The sequence below is a fragment of the Oncorhynchus tshawytscha genome, linkage group LG12 (assembly GCF_018296145.1).
Source record: "Oncorhynchus tshawytscha isolate Ot180627B linkage group LG12, Otsh_v2.0, whole genome shotgun sequence".
In the NCBI taxonomy this organism is placed as follows: Eukaryota; Metazoa; Chordata; class Actinopteri; order Salmoniformes; family Salmonidae; genus Oncorhynchus; species Oncorhynchus tshawytscha.
In genome coordinates this window covers 73608877-73624180 of record NC_056440.1, presented here as the reverse complement: position 1 = coordinate 73624180, position 15304 = coordinate 73608877, and the positions used below count along the sequence as shown (strand labels likewise).

The following is a 15304-nucleotide window of genomic DNA, read 5'->3' as shown; positions in this document are numbered from 1 at the left end:
CTGGAACCATTCCTGGCAGGGGATGCCGACCTGGACAATCCCCCGAACACAGATGTTCGACTTAACTCACCAGGCACAGATATGGTTGCGACCGGAGACCCGTTCATCCGCCGAGATCGTAGAGACCATTGTACTCGACTAGTTTCAGCTAGGTCTACCCCAAGGAGTTTGACGATGGGATGGCCAGAACAAGGTACTTTCTGCCGACCATCTCGTGGCCCTGGTTGAACGGTATTGTACGGCAGGAACAGCTGAGCAGGCACAGGAGGAAAGATCGCACAGGAGGAAAGATCCCCATTCCCCAGGCCTGGGCAAACCAGCGGACAGGGTAAGACTGTCCCAACATTTGGAGGGGGAAAAGAGCAGTGTGGGGCCGTGAGGAAAGAATCAGAATGGGGCCGAGACACGGCTGGATTTACCGTGTATGAGCTGAACTGTTTTGGACTTACCTGTTGGCGTTTGGACCTGGACCTACCGAGAAACCGATTCGTGTACCGAACCCTGCTATCCTTGACCTATCCTTGACCTTGCCTGCGTCCTGGGTGGACCAGGATGGAGAAACAAACACACAGGTACTGTCCTGTTCGAAATAACTCTCATTCTGGGGTGATTTTGGTGAAAGTTTCCCACTTAATTTGTGACAAACGCTCCTAACTTTGAAGAGGTTTGCTACAATATATATATATAAAATAACTGGACCCACAGTTTGTGAACCACTGCACTTGCACCAAGCCACTTGTGCTGATTGTGTACAGAGTGCCTGGCTGGAATGGGTGTTTCACTTGTGAAGTGGTTGTTAAAATGCAAGTGATTTGATTAAAGTATATTTTAGTAGACACTCTTATCCAGAGTGACTTACAGGAGCAATTAGGGTTAAGTGCCTTGCTCAGGGGCACATCAACAGATAATTTTCCTAGTCAGCTCAGGGATTTGAACCAGCAGCCTTTCAGTTACTGGCCTCTCTAGTCTACCTGCCGCCCAAACTACTCCTCGGAGGACCATAATGTTTTTTAAACATCTGTGAGGTGTTTATGGTTTATTAACAGTGTTTGAGAAGGGAAGTAGAGTCATTAAGAGTCTGTTTTCTCCCATGTAAACTTCATGACTTTGGCTGATGGGAGTAAGTTCAGCAATTATTATTATTATTTTTTCATTTTTTTACCCCTTTTTCTCCACAATGTCTCATCGTCTTATCTCATCACTGCAACTCCCGTGCGGACTCGGGAGAGGCGAAGGTCGAGAGCCGTGCGCCCCCCCGAAACACAACCCAACCGAGCCACACTGCTTCTTGACATGATGCCCACTTGACCTGGACTAATGTGTCGAAGGAAACACCGTACACCTGGCGACTGTGTCAGCGTGCACTGCGTCCGGCCCGCCACAGCAGTCGCTAGTGCGCAATGGGACAAGGACATCCCCGCCGGCCAAACCCTCCCCTAAACTGGACAATGCTGGGCCAATTGTGCGCCGCCACATGAGTCTCCCAGTGACAGCCGGCTGCGACCTACAATCTCTATTGGCCTTAGACTTCTGCGCCACTCGGGAGGCCCGGGTTCAGCAAGTTCACCCAACTGACCATTATATGATTTGAAATAATCCCTATTTGCCTGCTTTGAAAGAAATCGTGTTTGATGTGTGTGTTTAGTCTGTTTCGTGTGTGTGTGTGACTCACATGGAGAGGATGGGGGCCACCATGTCCAGAGAGGCTATGAGGATGCCCAGCTCAGCAATGAGCCCTGTCAGTAATAGTGCCCAGGTTGGCTCCCCATTGGCCTTGCCATGACCAAACACCTGCACCAGAAAATAAAAAAATATACACTTTAGAAATACATTTTTTTTTCTGTGATGTTTATTTTATTTTATTTGTTTTGTTTCTGGTTGATTGTTGTATTGTATCCAAGGGGACCGATCATTTATGGATTGAGTGGCCTTAAAGGCCCAGTGCAGTAAAAATTCTGTTTTTCTCTGTGTTTCATATCAGATTGTACAACAGCTGATGAAACTAACACTGTAAAGGTGGTATGTGAAAACATTTGATCAGTGTTACTTCCTGATAGTTACTGATTGAAAATACAATCTACACAGGACCTCCTAATCAGCAGGTTTGCATGGGCGGGAGTTTCGGCTTGTCTGGTGACATCACCAGGCAACAAATTGGTTAAAGTTGTAATATGTAACCTTTTGGGCGACCCGACTGAATTCACATAGAAATATGAGCTATAGATCCGTCATTCACATTGAAAGCAAATCTAACAAGTGGTAAATGTGTCCTATGTGAATTATTTCTATGCTTCCAGTTCTTAAGTTTTGTTTTTGCGTCTTCTACTTTCAGTTTTATTTGGTTATGGAAAATATATTTCACAACGGTGGTACAATGATTCTTTATACTATACGTGTGCTTGTTTTATCACATAAACTGAAATTAGGTGAACTATTTGAATTTTTGCAACCAGGAAATGGAGGAGCGATTTCTGCATAGTGCAACTTTAATAGACCAATAACAAATAGAGTTCCAACCTCTCTGTCAATAACAGTTAGTTTTCAGTTTTCCCCTCTCCACTTGGACCACTCCCAGACAGTCCTGGCTAAATTCTTGCTTGAGAAAAATGTTTTTGCTAAAAAATCTATTTTTGTTGCTTTTAATGGAGAAATATTATTGTAAGGTAATTAATTGTTACCGAGAAATGATTTGTTATTGATTGAAAAACTGGTGCATTGGGCCTCTAAGTACTGGTCCTAGGCCAGTTTTAAATTATTTATTTTTTACCAGAAGTTTCATGGTCGCTTAGGCTGATCCTAGAACAAGGTTACATAATGTCCTTTTATATAGCTAACCCTCTTCTACCAACAATACTTTACATGTGCGAATGCAAATGAACTCATATGTTCAGCTTCATTCAAATGAGTAAGGAAAGATAACCATAACTCTATTCTCTTGTTCACTGTAGTTTTTAGTTGTGTATCATAATGTATCTAATAGTAGGGCCACTGTGAGCATACATGGGCATAGAGCCGAGCAATGTATCAAGCAATGTGTACAAACAGCGGTGGCAGCTAGAGAAACCTTGAATTATGGCTGTTTTTCAGGCCACTAGATGCTTTGCATTGTATAGGAATTACACAGTGTTTATGTACAATACAGCTCCACCCACAAAGACATAAGGTTAGCCAGTGTATGATTGATTTTTTAAAACATTTGAGCAGACACTCTTATCCAGAGCAACTTACAGGAGCAATTAAGTAAGTGCCTTACTCAAGAGCACATGGGCATAATCTTTTACCTAGTCGGCTCTAGGATTTGAACCAGCAACCTTTCGGTCACTGACCCAATGCTCTTAACCGCTAGGCTACCTGCCAAGGTGGCTGGTCCTACCCTGAGGAAGGGGATGATGTTGTCCTTGGCGATGGCCTGTAGGAGACGAGGAGCGCCAGTCAGGGACTGTAGTCCCGCCCCCACGGTGGAGAAGAAGGAGCCAATCACGATGACCCAGGGGGAGGGCCAGGACAGAGTCCCCACAACCAGGTTCTTACTGACTGCATCCCCAAACCTACAAGACAGGAGAGGACATGGACCTGTTAGTGGGGCCATTATCAATACCAACAAACACAGCATCTGAAGTGCTTTGCCATACCAACAAATATAATTACAAGCTTGTACTGTATGTTGTTGAGAAGCAGACAGGCTATTGTCTGGACTTGAATATATCTTGTGATGTCAAATATGTGGCCTAATGCTACAGACAAGTTCACTTACTTGTCCCTTAGGACCGCTCCTTCAATACAGGCCCCAAACAGAACCACAGAGCTGAAATCTGACGACAGGATGTTAAGGAACACACAGAAACACATGCAGTATGGAAGACAGATGAATCTAGACATTGAACAACTTGGGGAGAACACTGCCTATTGATATGGATGAGGAAGAGCTTGCAAGTACTCATTTCACTGTACCATTTACACCTGCTCTATCCTGTGCACGTGACAAATAAATGTTGATTTGATTTTACTATTGACTCCATGAAAGGATACAGACAAGGGTAGTAGTGGTTATAGCCAAGATGGTTCCAATAGGGATGGACTTCTGAGCATCTTTCAGATCTCCTGATCTGTTGGAGCCTGCCATGATACCTACAGTACAGGGACATGAAGGACACGCATCAGTTACTGACAACTCTCAGAATGTTGACCAATCAGTGAACAAAAATGTCTCTGGGTTGCCAGCTGGGATTATTGGTCTGTGTTGCCAGTTCATGGTCTGGGTTGCCAGTTATGGATCTGGGTTACCAGGTCTTACCTGTGGCGGAGGGAAAGAAGATTCCCACCAGGAGGGTGAAGGAGGTAGCGATGTCAGCTGAGACGTACAGGCCGACGCTCTCCACAGCCCCGTGGAAGTCTACTGAGGGCAGACCTGCCTTCTCCAAGATCTGACCCTTCTCCAGGTAGTCTCCCCACATGTTATCTAAAACATACATCAGGAACCAAGTTTATAGAAATGCTAGCATCCCATCCACAACGTAATGGCATCCACCTAATGGCACGGCAACACCCACCAAAGCTCCACAGCATCACAAATTATTGTTATAATAACAGAAAATGTTTTACAAAGTATATAAATTCACTTTTTAGATAGACTTTGTACAAAATGTTTGTAGTAATTTAGCTGTTTTACTGTAATTACATGTCATCATTATTGTAAAATGGCGTAGCAGTCTGGTGTCTTTTGTCTTCGTCTTGTCGTGTCCCAGGTATATTTTTTTTTTCTTCGCGTATTTTTTATATTTTTTCTCAACTCCAACTTCAACATACTCTCCTGCAACACATCTCACCCAATGTGGTATGGATCTGCCATTTTCTTTACTTCAGAACCGGAACCCCAACAGAAGCTAGCTAGCTAACTAGCTACTAGCTAGTAGTCAGTTAGCCACTGCTAGCGGTCACCAGCTAACCTTTAGCCCGGACAACTCCTGCCAGTCTGCACAACGCGATTCAACCCAGAGTGTATCGGACTTCTTATTCTCCATATCCCCGGATTCCTACTGCGAGCTCTGAACCTGTTCACCTGGATCATCGCAGCTAGCTAGCTGTCCTGAAGCAAGCACCAATTAGCCTGGAGATGGCCTATGCTAGGCCCATCTCCCGGCTAGCTGAAGAGGTCACTCAGCCACTCCTTTGGCTACAATACCTATTTTGCCAATTGGCCTGGACCCCTTTTTATTGCCGATGCGGAGCCCCGCAGATCCTTCACAACTGAACTACCGACGTAATCCGCCGAGGGAGTTTTTCAACGGGCTCCCCCGTCACGACGTCCCCTGTATGCCCATCTGCTAGCCTGCTAGCCGCGGCCCGCTAGCTGTCTAGAGCACACCGGACTGTTAGCTGAAGAAGTCCATCAGCCAATAATTTTTTTGGGCTACTATACCTATTTTGCCAATTGGCCTGGACCCTTCTACTACACGGAGCCCTGCTGATCCATCACGACTGATCTGCCGACGTAACCGTACGAAGGGGCTACAACTGACTTCTTCCGTCGCAACATCCTTCTAAGGCCCTTCCGCTAGCTGTCTGAATCGCCGTATCTCCAGCCCGCCCAGCTACTCACTGAACCCAATGATCACGCGTCTATGCATGCCTCTCCCTAATGTCAATATGCCTTGGCCATTGCAGTTTTGGTTAGTAATGATTTACTTATTTCATTGTAGAGCCTCTAGCCCTGTTCAATACGCCTTAGCTGACCCTTTAGTTCCACCTCCCACACATGCAGTGACCTCACCTGATTTAAATGATGTTTCTAGAGACAATATCTCTCTCATCGTCACTCAATGCATAGGCTTACCTCCACTGTATTCACATCCTACCATACCTTTGTCTGTACATTATGCCTTGAATCTATTCTACCGTGCCCAGAAACCTTCTTCTTTTACTCCCTGTTCCGAACTTACTAGACGACCAGTTCTTATAGCTTTTAGCTGTACCATTATCCTACTCCTCCTCTGTTCCTCTGGTGATGTAGAGGTTAACCCAGGCCCTGCAGTGCCCAGCTATACTCCCATTCCCCAGGCGCTCTCATTTGTTGACTTCTGTAACCGTAAAAGCCTTGGTTTCATGCATGTTAACATTAGAAGTCTCCTCCCTAAGTTTTTGTTTTATTCACTGCTTTAGCACACTCTGCCAACCCGGATGTCTTAGCCGTGTCTGAATCCTGGCTTAGGAAGGCCACAAAAAAAACAGGAATTTCCATCCCTAACTATAACATTTTCCGACAAGATAGAACTGCCAAAGGGGGCAGAGTTAGCCTGCAGAGTTCTGTCCTACTATCCAGGTCTGTGCCCAAACAATTTGAGCTTCTATTTTTAGAAATCCACCTTTCCAGAAACAAGTCTCTCACCGTTGCCGCTTGCTATAGAGCACCTTCTGGCCCCAGCTGTGTCCTGGACACCATATGTGAATTGATATCTCACTGGTCACCCCCTAAGCCAATTCCTCCTTTGGCCGCCTTTCCTTCCAGTTCTCTGCTGCCAATGACTGGAACGAACTGCAAAAATCACCGAAGCTGGAGACCCATATATCCCTCACTAACTTTAAGCACCAGCTCACAGATCACTGCACTTGTACATAGCTCATCTGTAAATAGCCGATCCAACTACCTCATCCCCCATACTGTTATTTATTTTCATCCATTGCACCCCAGTATCTCTACTTGCACACTCATATTCTGCACATCTATCACTTCAGTGTTTAATTGCTATATTGTCATTATTTTACCACTATGGCCTATTTATTGCCTTACCTCCCTTATCCTACCTCATTTGCACACACTGCATATAGACCTTTTCTATTGCATTATTGACTGCATGTTTGTTTATTCCATGTGTAGCCCTGTGTTGTTGTTTGTGTCGCACTGTTTTACTTTATCTTGGTCAGGTCGCAGTTGTAAATGAGAACTTGTTCTCAACTAGCCTACCTGGTTAAGTAAATGTGTAATAAAAATGTGTGGCTCTGCTGCCCCCTAGCTGGCTGGCCCCCATTGGCTATATTAATAGGGTGAATTTGCCCCCAGACGCAAATCGTGGGTCAGTTATACATTTCCCCCCACTAATTGTTAAGGTTAGGACTGTGGGAGGGTGAAGCTGATCTTAGATCTGTATCCTAGACCCAGGAGTGTGGTAATAGCCATATCATTACAACTATGGTCCATCCTCTGACTTTGGTCTTTACCTCTGATGATGCCGCTGGCCAGTCCTGGTATTCCCTGTATCTCTGTAACGTTGTTCTGGTTGAAGTAGTCGTCACATTGAGGACTACTCATGTTGCCAGAGCTACAGAAGTTCCTCCACAGCTGACTAGGTACAGTCACATTGCCCACTAGAACCGTCTTACTACACACGTCAAACTGATCTCTCACCAGTGTCCTGTTACCCAACATACAGATCCTGGAGAAAGAGGAATATTATTGGTTCTGATTATCAACAGAGTGATGATAACATGTCATGATAATGTGTGTTTTCACTCTACTTTAGATGAGATATTAGCTATATTATAGCTACACTGAAAAACCTTTACAGTATGCGTACAGTAGCTAGATCTTTAGGACCAAGTTCAACAATGGAAATAGACTTTTATCTCCATTGACCATTCCAGCCAGTGGAACAGCAAGTGTTTTGGCCTCCGTCAGGGACAAACTGATCCTTAACACCAAATTAAATCCACATCAATTATACCATTATTCCCATTTCCTGTTTAGACAAAGAAGTAAAAAAATCCCCAGTGCCTTACGAAAAGTCGGGCGGTTGGAAAACAGACTTAATGGCCCCGGCGTAGATAGAGACGATAGAGATGATGACACAGGCCAGGAAGAGAGAGGCCAGCTTGTTGACGTATTTCACCCCCACAAAGACCACCACGGCCATGAGGCTGAGACAGATTGTGCCGTACACCCTCATGTTGTTGAGGATGGCACTGTCGCCCCCATGGTGGTCGCTGGCGTGGAAGATGGCCGCCGGGGGAACCAGGTATTTCTGGGAGAGGACAATGACAACAGAAGTAATTTAGGTACACTTTCTGTAAGACACACACATTTAATACCTTATGTGTTCATTCATAATGCACTTATAATGGCTCCTTCTACAATTCACTATACAGTAAGAGCAGAACAGATGTCTTTCACTTTAAATGTATTTTGAGTACTCCGAATATACGAATATCAGTCATATACTACAGTCTACACCAGCAACATTATGTGGATCAAATGTATGTTCAGCTAATGTTGTTGGATCCCATTTTTACATGTAAGTTACTCCATCTCAATATGATTGAGTACATTGACCTATTTTACTGCGGTATATTGGTTGCATCCCAAATTGCACCCTATTCCCTACATATTGCACAATTATAGGTCCTGATCAAAAGTAGTGCACTAAATAGGGAATAGGGTGCCATTTGGGAGCAGATGATAACTCACCAGGAAGATCTCTATAGCTCCTAGTATGTACATGGCAGCAGCAAAGGTTGTTCCCAGGTAGAAACAGATTCCTACAGCCCCCCCAAACTCAGCACCCAGGGAACGAGAGATCATGAAGTACGCCCCTCCGGCTACAACAGTGAGCAGAACAGAGTTAACGTGGATGAAACTGGTCAGAATAGACTGACGGTGTGATCATTTGTTAGTCATGAAATAAAAATGATATAATCTTGTTATTGTCTTGTTTATGTAACTGTTACAACTAAAGTGTTTTAAGTGTAAAATGTAAGTTTGGATTCTCAGTCTTCAAAGCTTGTACTGTACCCTCACCTGGGACAACACCATTTGTAGCTATGGCACTCATGGATATGGCAGTGAGCATTGTCTGGCAAACAGGAGAGAATATGAACACCATCAAATAAGGCCAGTCTGTCTTTATGAGAAAGTTCTGGATGTTGTGCCCATCAACCAATACACTGTGCTCTTTATCCACATAATAAACACTTGTCATTGGACAGCTGAACATAATTCATCAATCATATTGGAAAGGTTGAGACATAAACCACAAATATATTACATGTCCTTTGGAGTAAACAGCAGGGTGTGTAAAGTGATTGAAATGCTGTGGGTTCTATTCAGCCTGGTAATGTTAACTAGCTGGTGACCCAGTTTTAACAGGGGGTTTGGCAAGTGGACAAGAACAGCGTGTCAATGGTCTTCTAACATTGCCAGACAGTGTGTGTGTGTGTGTGTGAGTGTGCCTGTGTGTGCATCCACAATGTGTGTGTGTGTGTGTGTGTGTGTGTGTGTACTAACACATGAGCAGCACATGAGGACGATGAGGAATGACTGGACGATGCCGGCTGTGCCCACGATCCACGTTAGACGAAGGAACAGGATGACACCAAAGATGTTCTGTAGACAGGGCAGGTAGACTCCCATCAGGGTACCCATGTTGGGGGACTACAGAGAGAGAGATGAAGTGAGACAAAGAGAGTGAGAGAGAACAAACAGAACAGAGAGAGAGATGGATTACAATAATGAAAGGGACAAAGAAAGAGAAATTAAGAAAGAGAACAGAGAGAGCGAGGGAGAGGAAAAATTCATAAGAATTATAATTTATATCATTACAGTCTTAATCTAATATCAATCAGGAAGAGAAAAGGAACCAAACATAAATAGTGACACGAAGGCAGGAAACAGATGTGAGTGATTTGGTTGTTAAGATAACTATGATAGTACTGCTGTAGTTGTCCATATTTGTGTGAGTAGTGTGTTTCAGTGTCTATGTTTTTGTGTGTGTTTCTGAATATGGTATGTAGCACAGATAGACCCACAGGAAATAGCTAATTGATCAGAATTATTGATCGTGTAAAATATTGATCAACTCTCACCAGGGGGCCTACAGGGCAGAGCCTGTAACAAACAGGCACCAACTCAACCCAAAGCACACGCATGCAAGCTCAGATCCAAACATGTGCAGAGACAGGGGGGTAGAGAGAGAGAGAGACTAAAGCCTGTTTGAATCTCAAAAGAAGAGAGAGGTAGTTTTGGTGACTTCTGACCTTTGGGACCTTCCTGAGTGACATCTCTGTGTTCTCGGCCTCCTCGTGCTCCCTGGCCCCCTGGGTAATGTTGGTGTAATTGACCAGCCGGCTGAGGAGGGACGACACCTTGGGACGGATGTCCAACTCCTCCTGCAGGACAGGAACAGCAGAACAGGGAACAGTTAGAGGTGGTTGGGTACCCTATGTGTCTTTGGGGTGTAATTGCCTACAGTAAAAGGGTGTTATAGTGCAGTGTAAGGAATTGAATTTGTATAGGTTGAAGGAGGAGTGGTGGTCTATGGAGTGATCTAGGCAGTTGAGATTAGCAAATACTGATGTTTAAAGGTAATATGTTGTGTATTAGTATCAGTGTCCCTGAGAGCCACTCTTAAAATAACTGTCCAGTGAAAATATCACTTTATTCTGTTAACCCGCACCCAAATAATGTTATTGACTCATCTGTTAACTCACACCCAAATAATGTTATTGACTCATCTGTTAACTCGCACCCAAATAATGTTATTGACTCATCTGTTAACTCACACCCAAATAATGTTATTGACTCATCTGTTAACTCCCACTCATCTGTTAAATCATGTTATTGACTCATCTGTTAACTCGCACCCAAATAATGTTATTGACTCATCTGTTAACTCACACCCAAATATTGATGTTATTGACTCATCTGTTAACTTGCACCCAAATAATGTTATTGACTCATCTGTTAACTCATCTGCACCCAAATAATGTTATTGACTCATCTGTTAACTCACACCCAAATAATGTTATTGACCAAATAATGTTATTGACTCATCTGTTAACTCGAACCCAAATAATGTTATTGACTCATCTGTTAACTCGCACCCAAATAATGTTATTGACTCATCTGTTAACTCGCACCCAAATAATGTTATTGACTCATCTGTTAACTCGCACCCAAATAATGTTATTGACTCATCTGTTAACTCACACCCAAATAATGTTATTGACTCATCTGTTAACTCGCACCCAAATAATGTTATTGCCTCATCTGTTAACTCACACCCAAATAATGTTATTGACTCATCTGTTAACTCGCTCCCAAATAATGTTATTGACTCATCTGATGCTCAAATCTGTGGCCAAATCTTAATTTGGAGAACAAACACCCACCACCATTCAAACACAAAAAAGCAGTTAACATATTTAATTACATGTTTTTTGGAAGGAAAACTATTTCACTCAAATTGTAATTAATTATAGGTCATATTTCCTAGGAATCTGGAAACACTGGACTGTTACTTTAAAGACAGACCTCAAACAAGGCCAGGTTCCTGTCATAGAAATCAGTCTTCCTTTCAGCATCTGCACTGCTGAGGAAAGGACTATCCTCCTTGTGATTTCCATGGCCTGAAAAAAGAGATAGAAGAAGAGAAATAAAACATTTATAAAGTAGACACGGATAACATGTTCAACCAGTACCTTGGTAAGATAAACAGGGGTCATTATAAAGTATGAAATGTGATAATGAGAGTCAGTTTGTGATCAGTTCCCATTCATGCATGCTGGTGCTCTATTGTAAAACAGCAGTCTGTTTGTTTTAATCTCAACCAACATGTTGCAATATAAAAACACCAAAAATGACATCTGAGACAAAGTTAGAGGTTACAGGAAAAGGGATGACTAATAATAACTACAGTACAATAGCCATAAAAACCCTGCAACGATGCAACCCTGTCAACCCCAGTATATACGGTCTATGGTGCTAACTGTGACGAATCTCCAAGTTAGTTCCCACAGTCTGCCTACAACCTACAGTATGACATCACTGTCTGTCTCAGTCTCCCACTCCCACGTTCAAAGTCATCTACCCCGGCAGCTGCTATGTGAGGTATACTGCAACCAGAGACCTGCGTCCTACACTATTATACTGCTTTTAATGTCTTTAGAATATCAGGCACAGAGAAAATAGGAAGGAATTCACTCAAACCCTCTATTGCAAAATGTTTCAACCCATCATTGCTGATCAAGATTGTGATGTCATTAAACAAGATTGAGCAATTGAGCGACTTCTCTTGCATCACCAGTAAGCAAAGCATTCACCCAAAGATAAATTCATATCCAAACATCACCAGACCAAAACTAAAATCAATCAATGTTAAATAGAGCAGAGACGACAAGTTGCTTAGTAATTTCTCTCTGGTTTAAACTCTGTTCTCTGTTTCCCTTGATACATCAAGCTGAGGCTGGATATGAGCCTGGGGCTACTGGCAGTGCACACAGCATCTGTGTGAATATGATAATACGCGACACACAAACCAATCTATTTCTAGAAATTAGGATCCTGACCTTTGGATCACCCGAGAACATGACAAATGGTCGAGTCTCTTCAAACATTATTTGCTTGCAGCACAAATCCAACCGGTTACAATACTAACATCCTGAGCCACAGACAATTACCCGACTGCCGTACCCTATAAGTAGGGCTGAACACGAGACACAAAATGCTAACTTCTCTCCGGCATCTATTCTAAAACTAGACCCATGCTGGTTCAGTGGTGCCAAGCTTCTCTACTTACCTGTCTCCGGCACCACAGTGTTCAGTACCTCAGTGCTGCTGAGGGTGACCATGCTGCCACAGTGTGCGCAGAGAGCAGTGTACTGTGATCTCTGGCTCGGGACATAGTCAGGTGCCATTCAGAACACACTGTCACACAGGGCAAACTGTCACTCACTGAGGGGCTTGGGCCAGAACACACAGCGTGAGGCCACACACACACACACACGCACACCGGAGGGGGAGTGCACACACAGGAGCGAGTACACACAAGCAGGCACTCAGGCACAAATACATATACACTGTGGGTTGTAGAGCAGAGGCCAGAGCAAACACACAGTAAGCATATGAAGATCTAAAAGTATTTCACAACTACGTACAGCACATTGATATTTACTATGGGCCATGATGGTCTTGTCAATATGCTAACAACGCATAATGGCAACTCAAAATGATATGCTGTGAAACATTTAGAAAACATGTCCCACTTAATAATCACTAATGATGAGGGAGTCAACTCCTCGTACCATTTCTGAGATTAGATGGGAATAAGTGTAAGGACCTAACACTCACTCACTAGTATGATGTCATTGAAAATGGGCAGGGAAAGAGACCAGATCAATTCAAATACTGTCCTCTAGTGTCAGTTTGCTGTTAGTGCCATTTGAGAACATTGTAAAACAGGAAGGAAGTCACAGTGTTTGTGTTTACATTGCAATGTGCATGCCATCATAGCGTCAGTTCTAAATAATGACCGAAGGATGCTGAACTTGTAAAACAACATATAATCCTTTATCTGTCTGTACTGTTCACTTATATGTTTCCAAATGTCGCTCTCTCTACCACAACACCCTCTTCAAGTCGGTCTTATTAAAAGGATGGAGGGTATGGGGACCGGGTGCCGTTTCTAAAGTTGAATGGTCCGGAGGGGGTTCTCCTGACCTGACGTTTGATGTCTAATTAAAACAGATTAAAGATGAACAGAACTGTTATGAACGACTCACAGAGAGCCCTGAGTTCCGCTGAAAAGAACAGCACACAGGGATTTACAACGACAGGTCCCAACAAGTCAACGAACAAACGGTGCCTCCACAAAAATGCCTCTGAGCCACAAGATCAAACGACTGCCAACAAAGTGAGACAGACTGCCAACCCTGCCGAGCTCCCCGCCTCCTCCTGCTGTACTGAACAGTCACCTCTGTCTGAATGCCTTGTTACTATTAGACAAGTCAGCACATTACTGGCAGCACTCACTTTAGATTTTTACAGAGAGAAATAACATGACTACCCAAGTTCCCAAAGCTATCCAGACATATAATGAAGTTGTTTCATATGTGCTTGACTGAAGAGGTCTTTGAACTAGGCCTATTACTGGAAGTGTCAACATATCACTGGTGTAGTGAAGTTACAGGCCAACTTACATCTGCAGAATGAATTTTGGAAGATAATATCATTCTTTACTCTGTTTCTAGTTCCATCAGCTTCTTTCTTTGTCTTTTTACATTTAATACAAAGCAGAGACTATTAGCCAATGTATTAACTAATACTATATTTGCAGATTAATATTAAGCTTTAAACACACCAGTAAAACCACCACACATTTAGTTGCCGTATTTTCAATGTGGTCCCATTCAAACAAAGGAAACAGGAAAAGGCAAGTCCAAATGGTCTAGTAAGCACTAGGGTGGGGCACCAATTGAGATTGTCTTTTTGTGTAAAGGCCTACGATCAGTGCTGCTGTGTGCCACCGTAAAAACAACCTCTAAGACAAAAGTCTGACTAGTCTGACTGACACAGAACTATACCCTAGACTAGAGTCTGACTGATACAGAACTATACCCTAGACTAGAGTCTGACTGATACAGAACTATACCCTAGACTAGAGTCTGACTGATACAGAACTATACCCTAGACTAGAGTCTGACTGATACAGAACTATACCCTAGACTAGAGTCTGACTGATACAGAACTATACCCTAGACTAGAGTCTGACTGACACAGAACTATACCCTAGACTAGAGTCTGACTGACACAGAACTATACCCTAGACTAGAGTCTGACTGATACAGAACTATACCCTAGACTAGTCTGACTGACACAGAACTATACCCTAGACTAGTCTGCCTGACACAGAACTATACCCTAGACTAGAGTCTGACTGACACAGAACTATACCCTAGACTAGTCTGACTGACACATAACTATACCCTAGACTAGAGTCTGACTGACACAGAACTATACCCTAGACTAGTCTGACTGACTACAGAACTATACCCTAGACTAGAGTCTGCCTGACACAGAACTATACCCTAGACTGACTAGAGTCTGACTGACACAGAACTATACCCTAGACTAGAGTCTGACTGACACAGAACTATACCCTAGACTAGAGTCTGACTGAGAACTCTGACTGAGTCTGACTGACAGAACTATACCCTAGACTAGAGTCTGACTGACAGAACTATACCCTAGACTAGTCTGACTGACACAGAACTATACCCTAGACTAGAGTCTGACTGACACAGAACTATACCTAGAGTCTAGACTAGAGTCTGCTGACACAGAACTATACCCTAGACTAGAGTCTGACTGAACTACAGACTAGTCTGAACTATACCCTAGACTAGAGTCTGACTGACACAGAACTATACCCTAGACTAGACTAGAGTCTGACTAGACTGACTGACACAGAACTATACCCTAGACTAGAGTCTGACTGACACAGAACTACCTTAGACTAGTCTGACTGACACAGAACTATAC

General features: G+C 43.4%; 1 protein-coding gene across 3 annotated transcripts in view; it reads right to left on the bottom strand.

Moving 5' to 3' along the window:
* Positions 1-15304, bottom strand: part of LOC112236507 (solute carrier family 12 member 4-like) — a 42484-nt gene that overhangs the window by 16180 nt on the left and 11000 nt on the right. For all 3 annotated transcript variants that reach the window (XR_006084737.1, XR_006084736.1, XM_042331049.1), the window contains exons 2-13: positions 11300-11394; positions 10024-10155; positions 9275-9421; positions 8789-8843; positions 8459-8589; positions 7774-8015; positions 7216-7430; positions 4295-4459; positions 4030-4128; positions 3755-3812; positions 3374-3548; positions 1673-1791 (exon numbers count right to left, since the gene is read on the bottom strand). Coding sequence is in view for 1 of the 3 variants with exons in the window: in XM_042331049.1 (XP_042186983.1) it covers positions 1673-1791; positions 3374-3548; positions 3755-3812; positions 4030-4128; positions 4295-4459; positions 7216-7430; positions 7774-8015; positions 8459-8589; positions 8789-8843; positions 9275-9421; positions 10024-10155; positions 11300-11394 (1633 nt within the window). In the remaining 2 variants the exon portion in view is untranslated. The remainder of the gene's footprint in view (positions 1-1672; positions 1792-3373; positions 3549-3754; positions 3813-4029; positions 4129-4294; positions 4460-7215; positions 7431-7773; positions 8016-8458; positions 8590-8788; positions 8844-9274; positions 9422-10023; positions 10156-11299; positions 11395-15304) is intronic.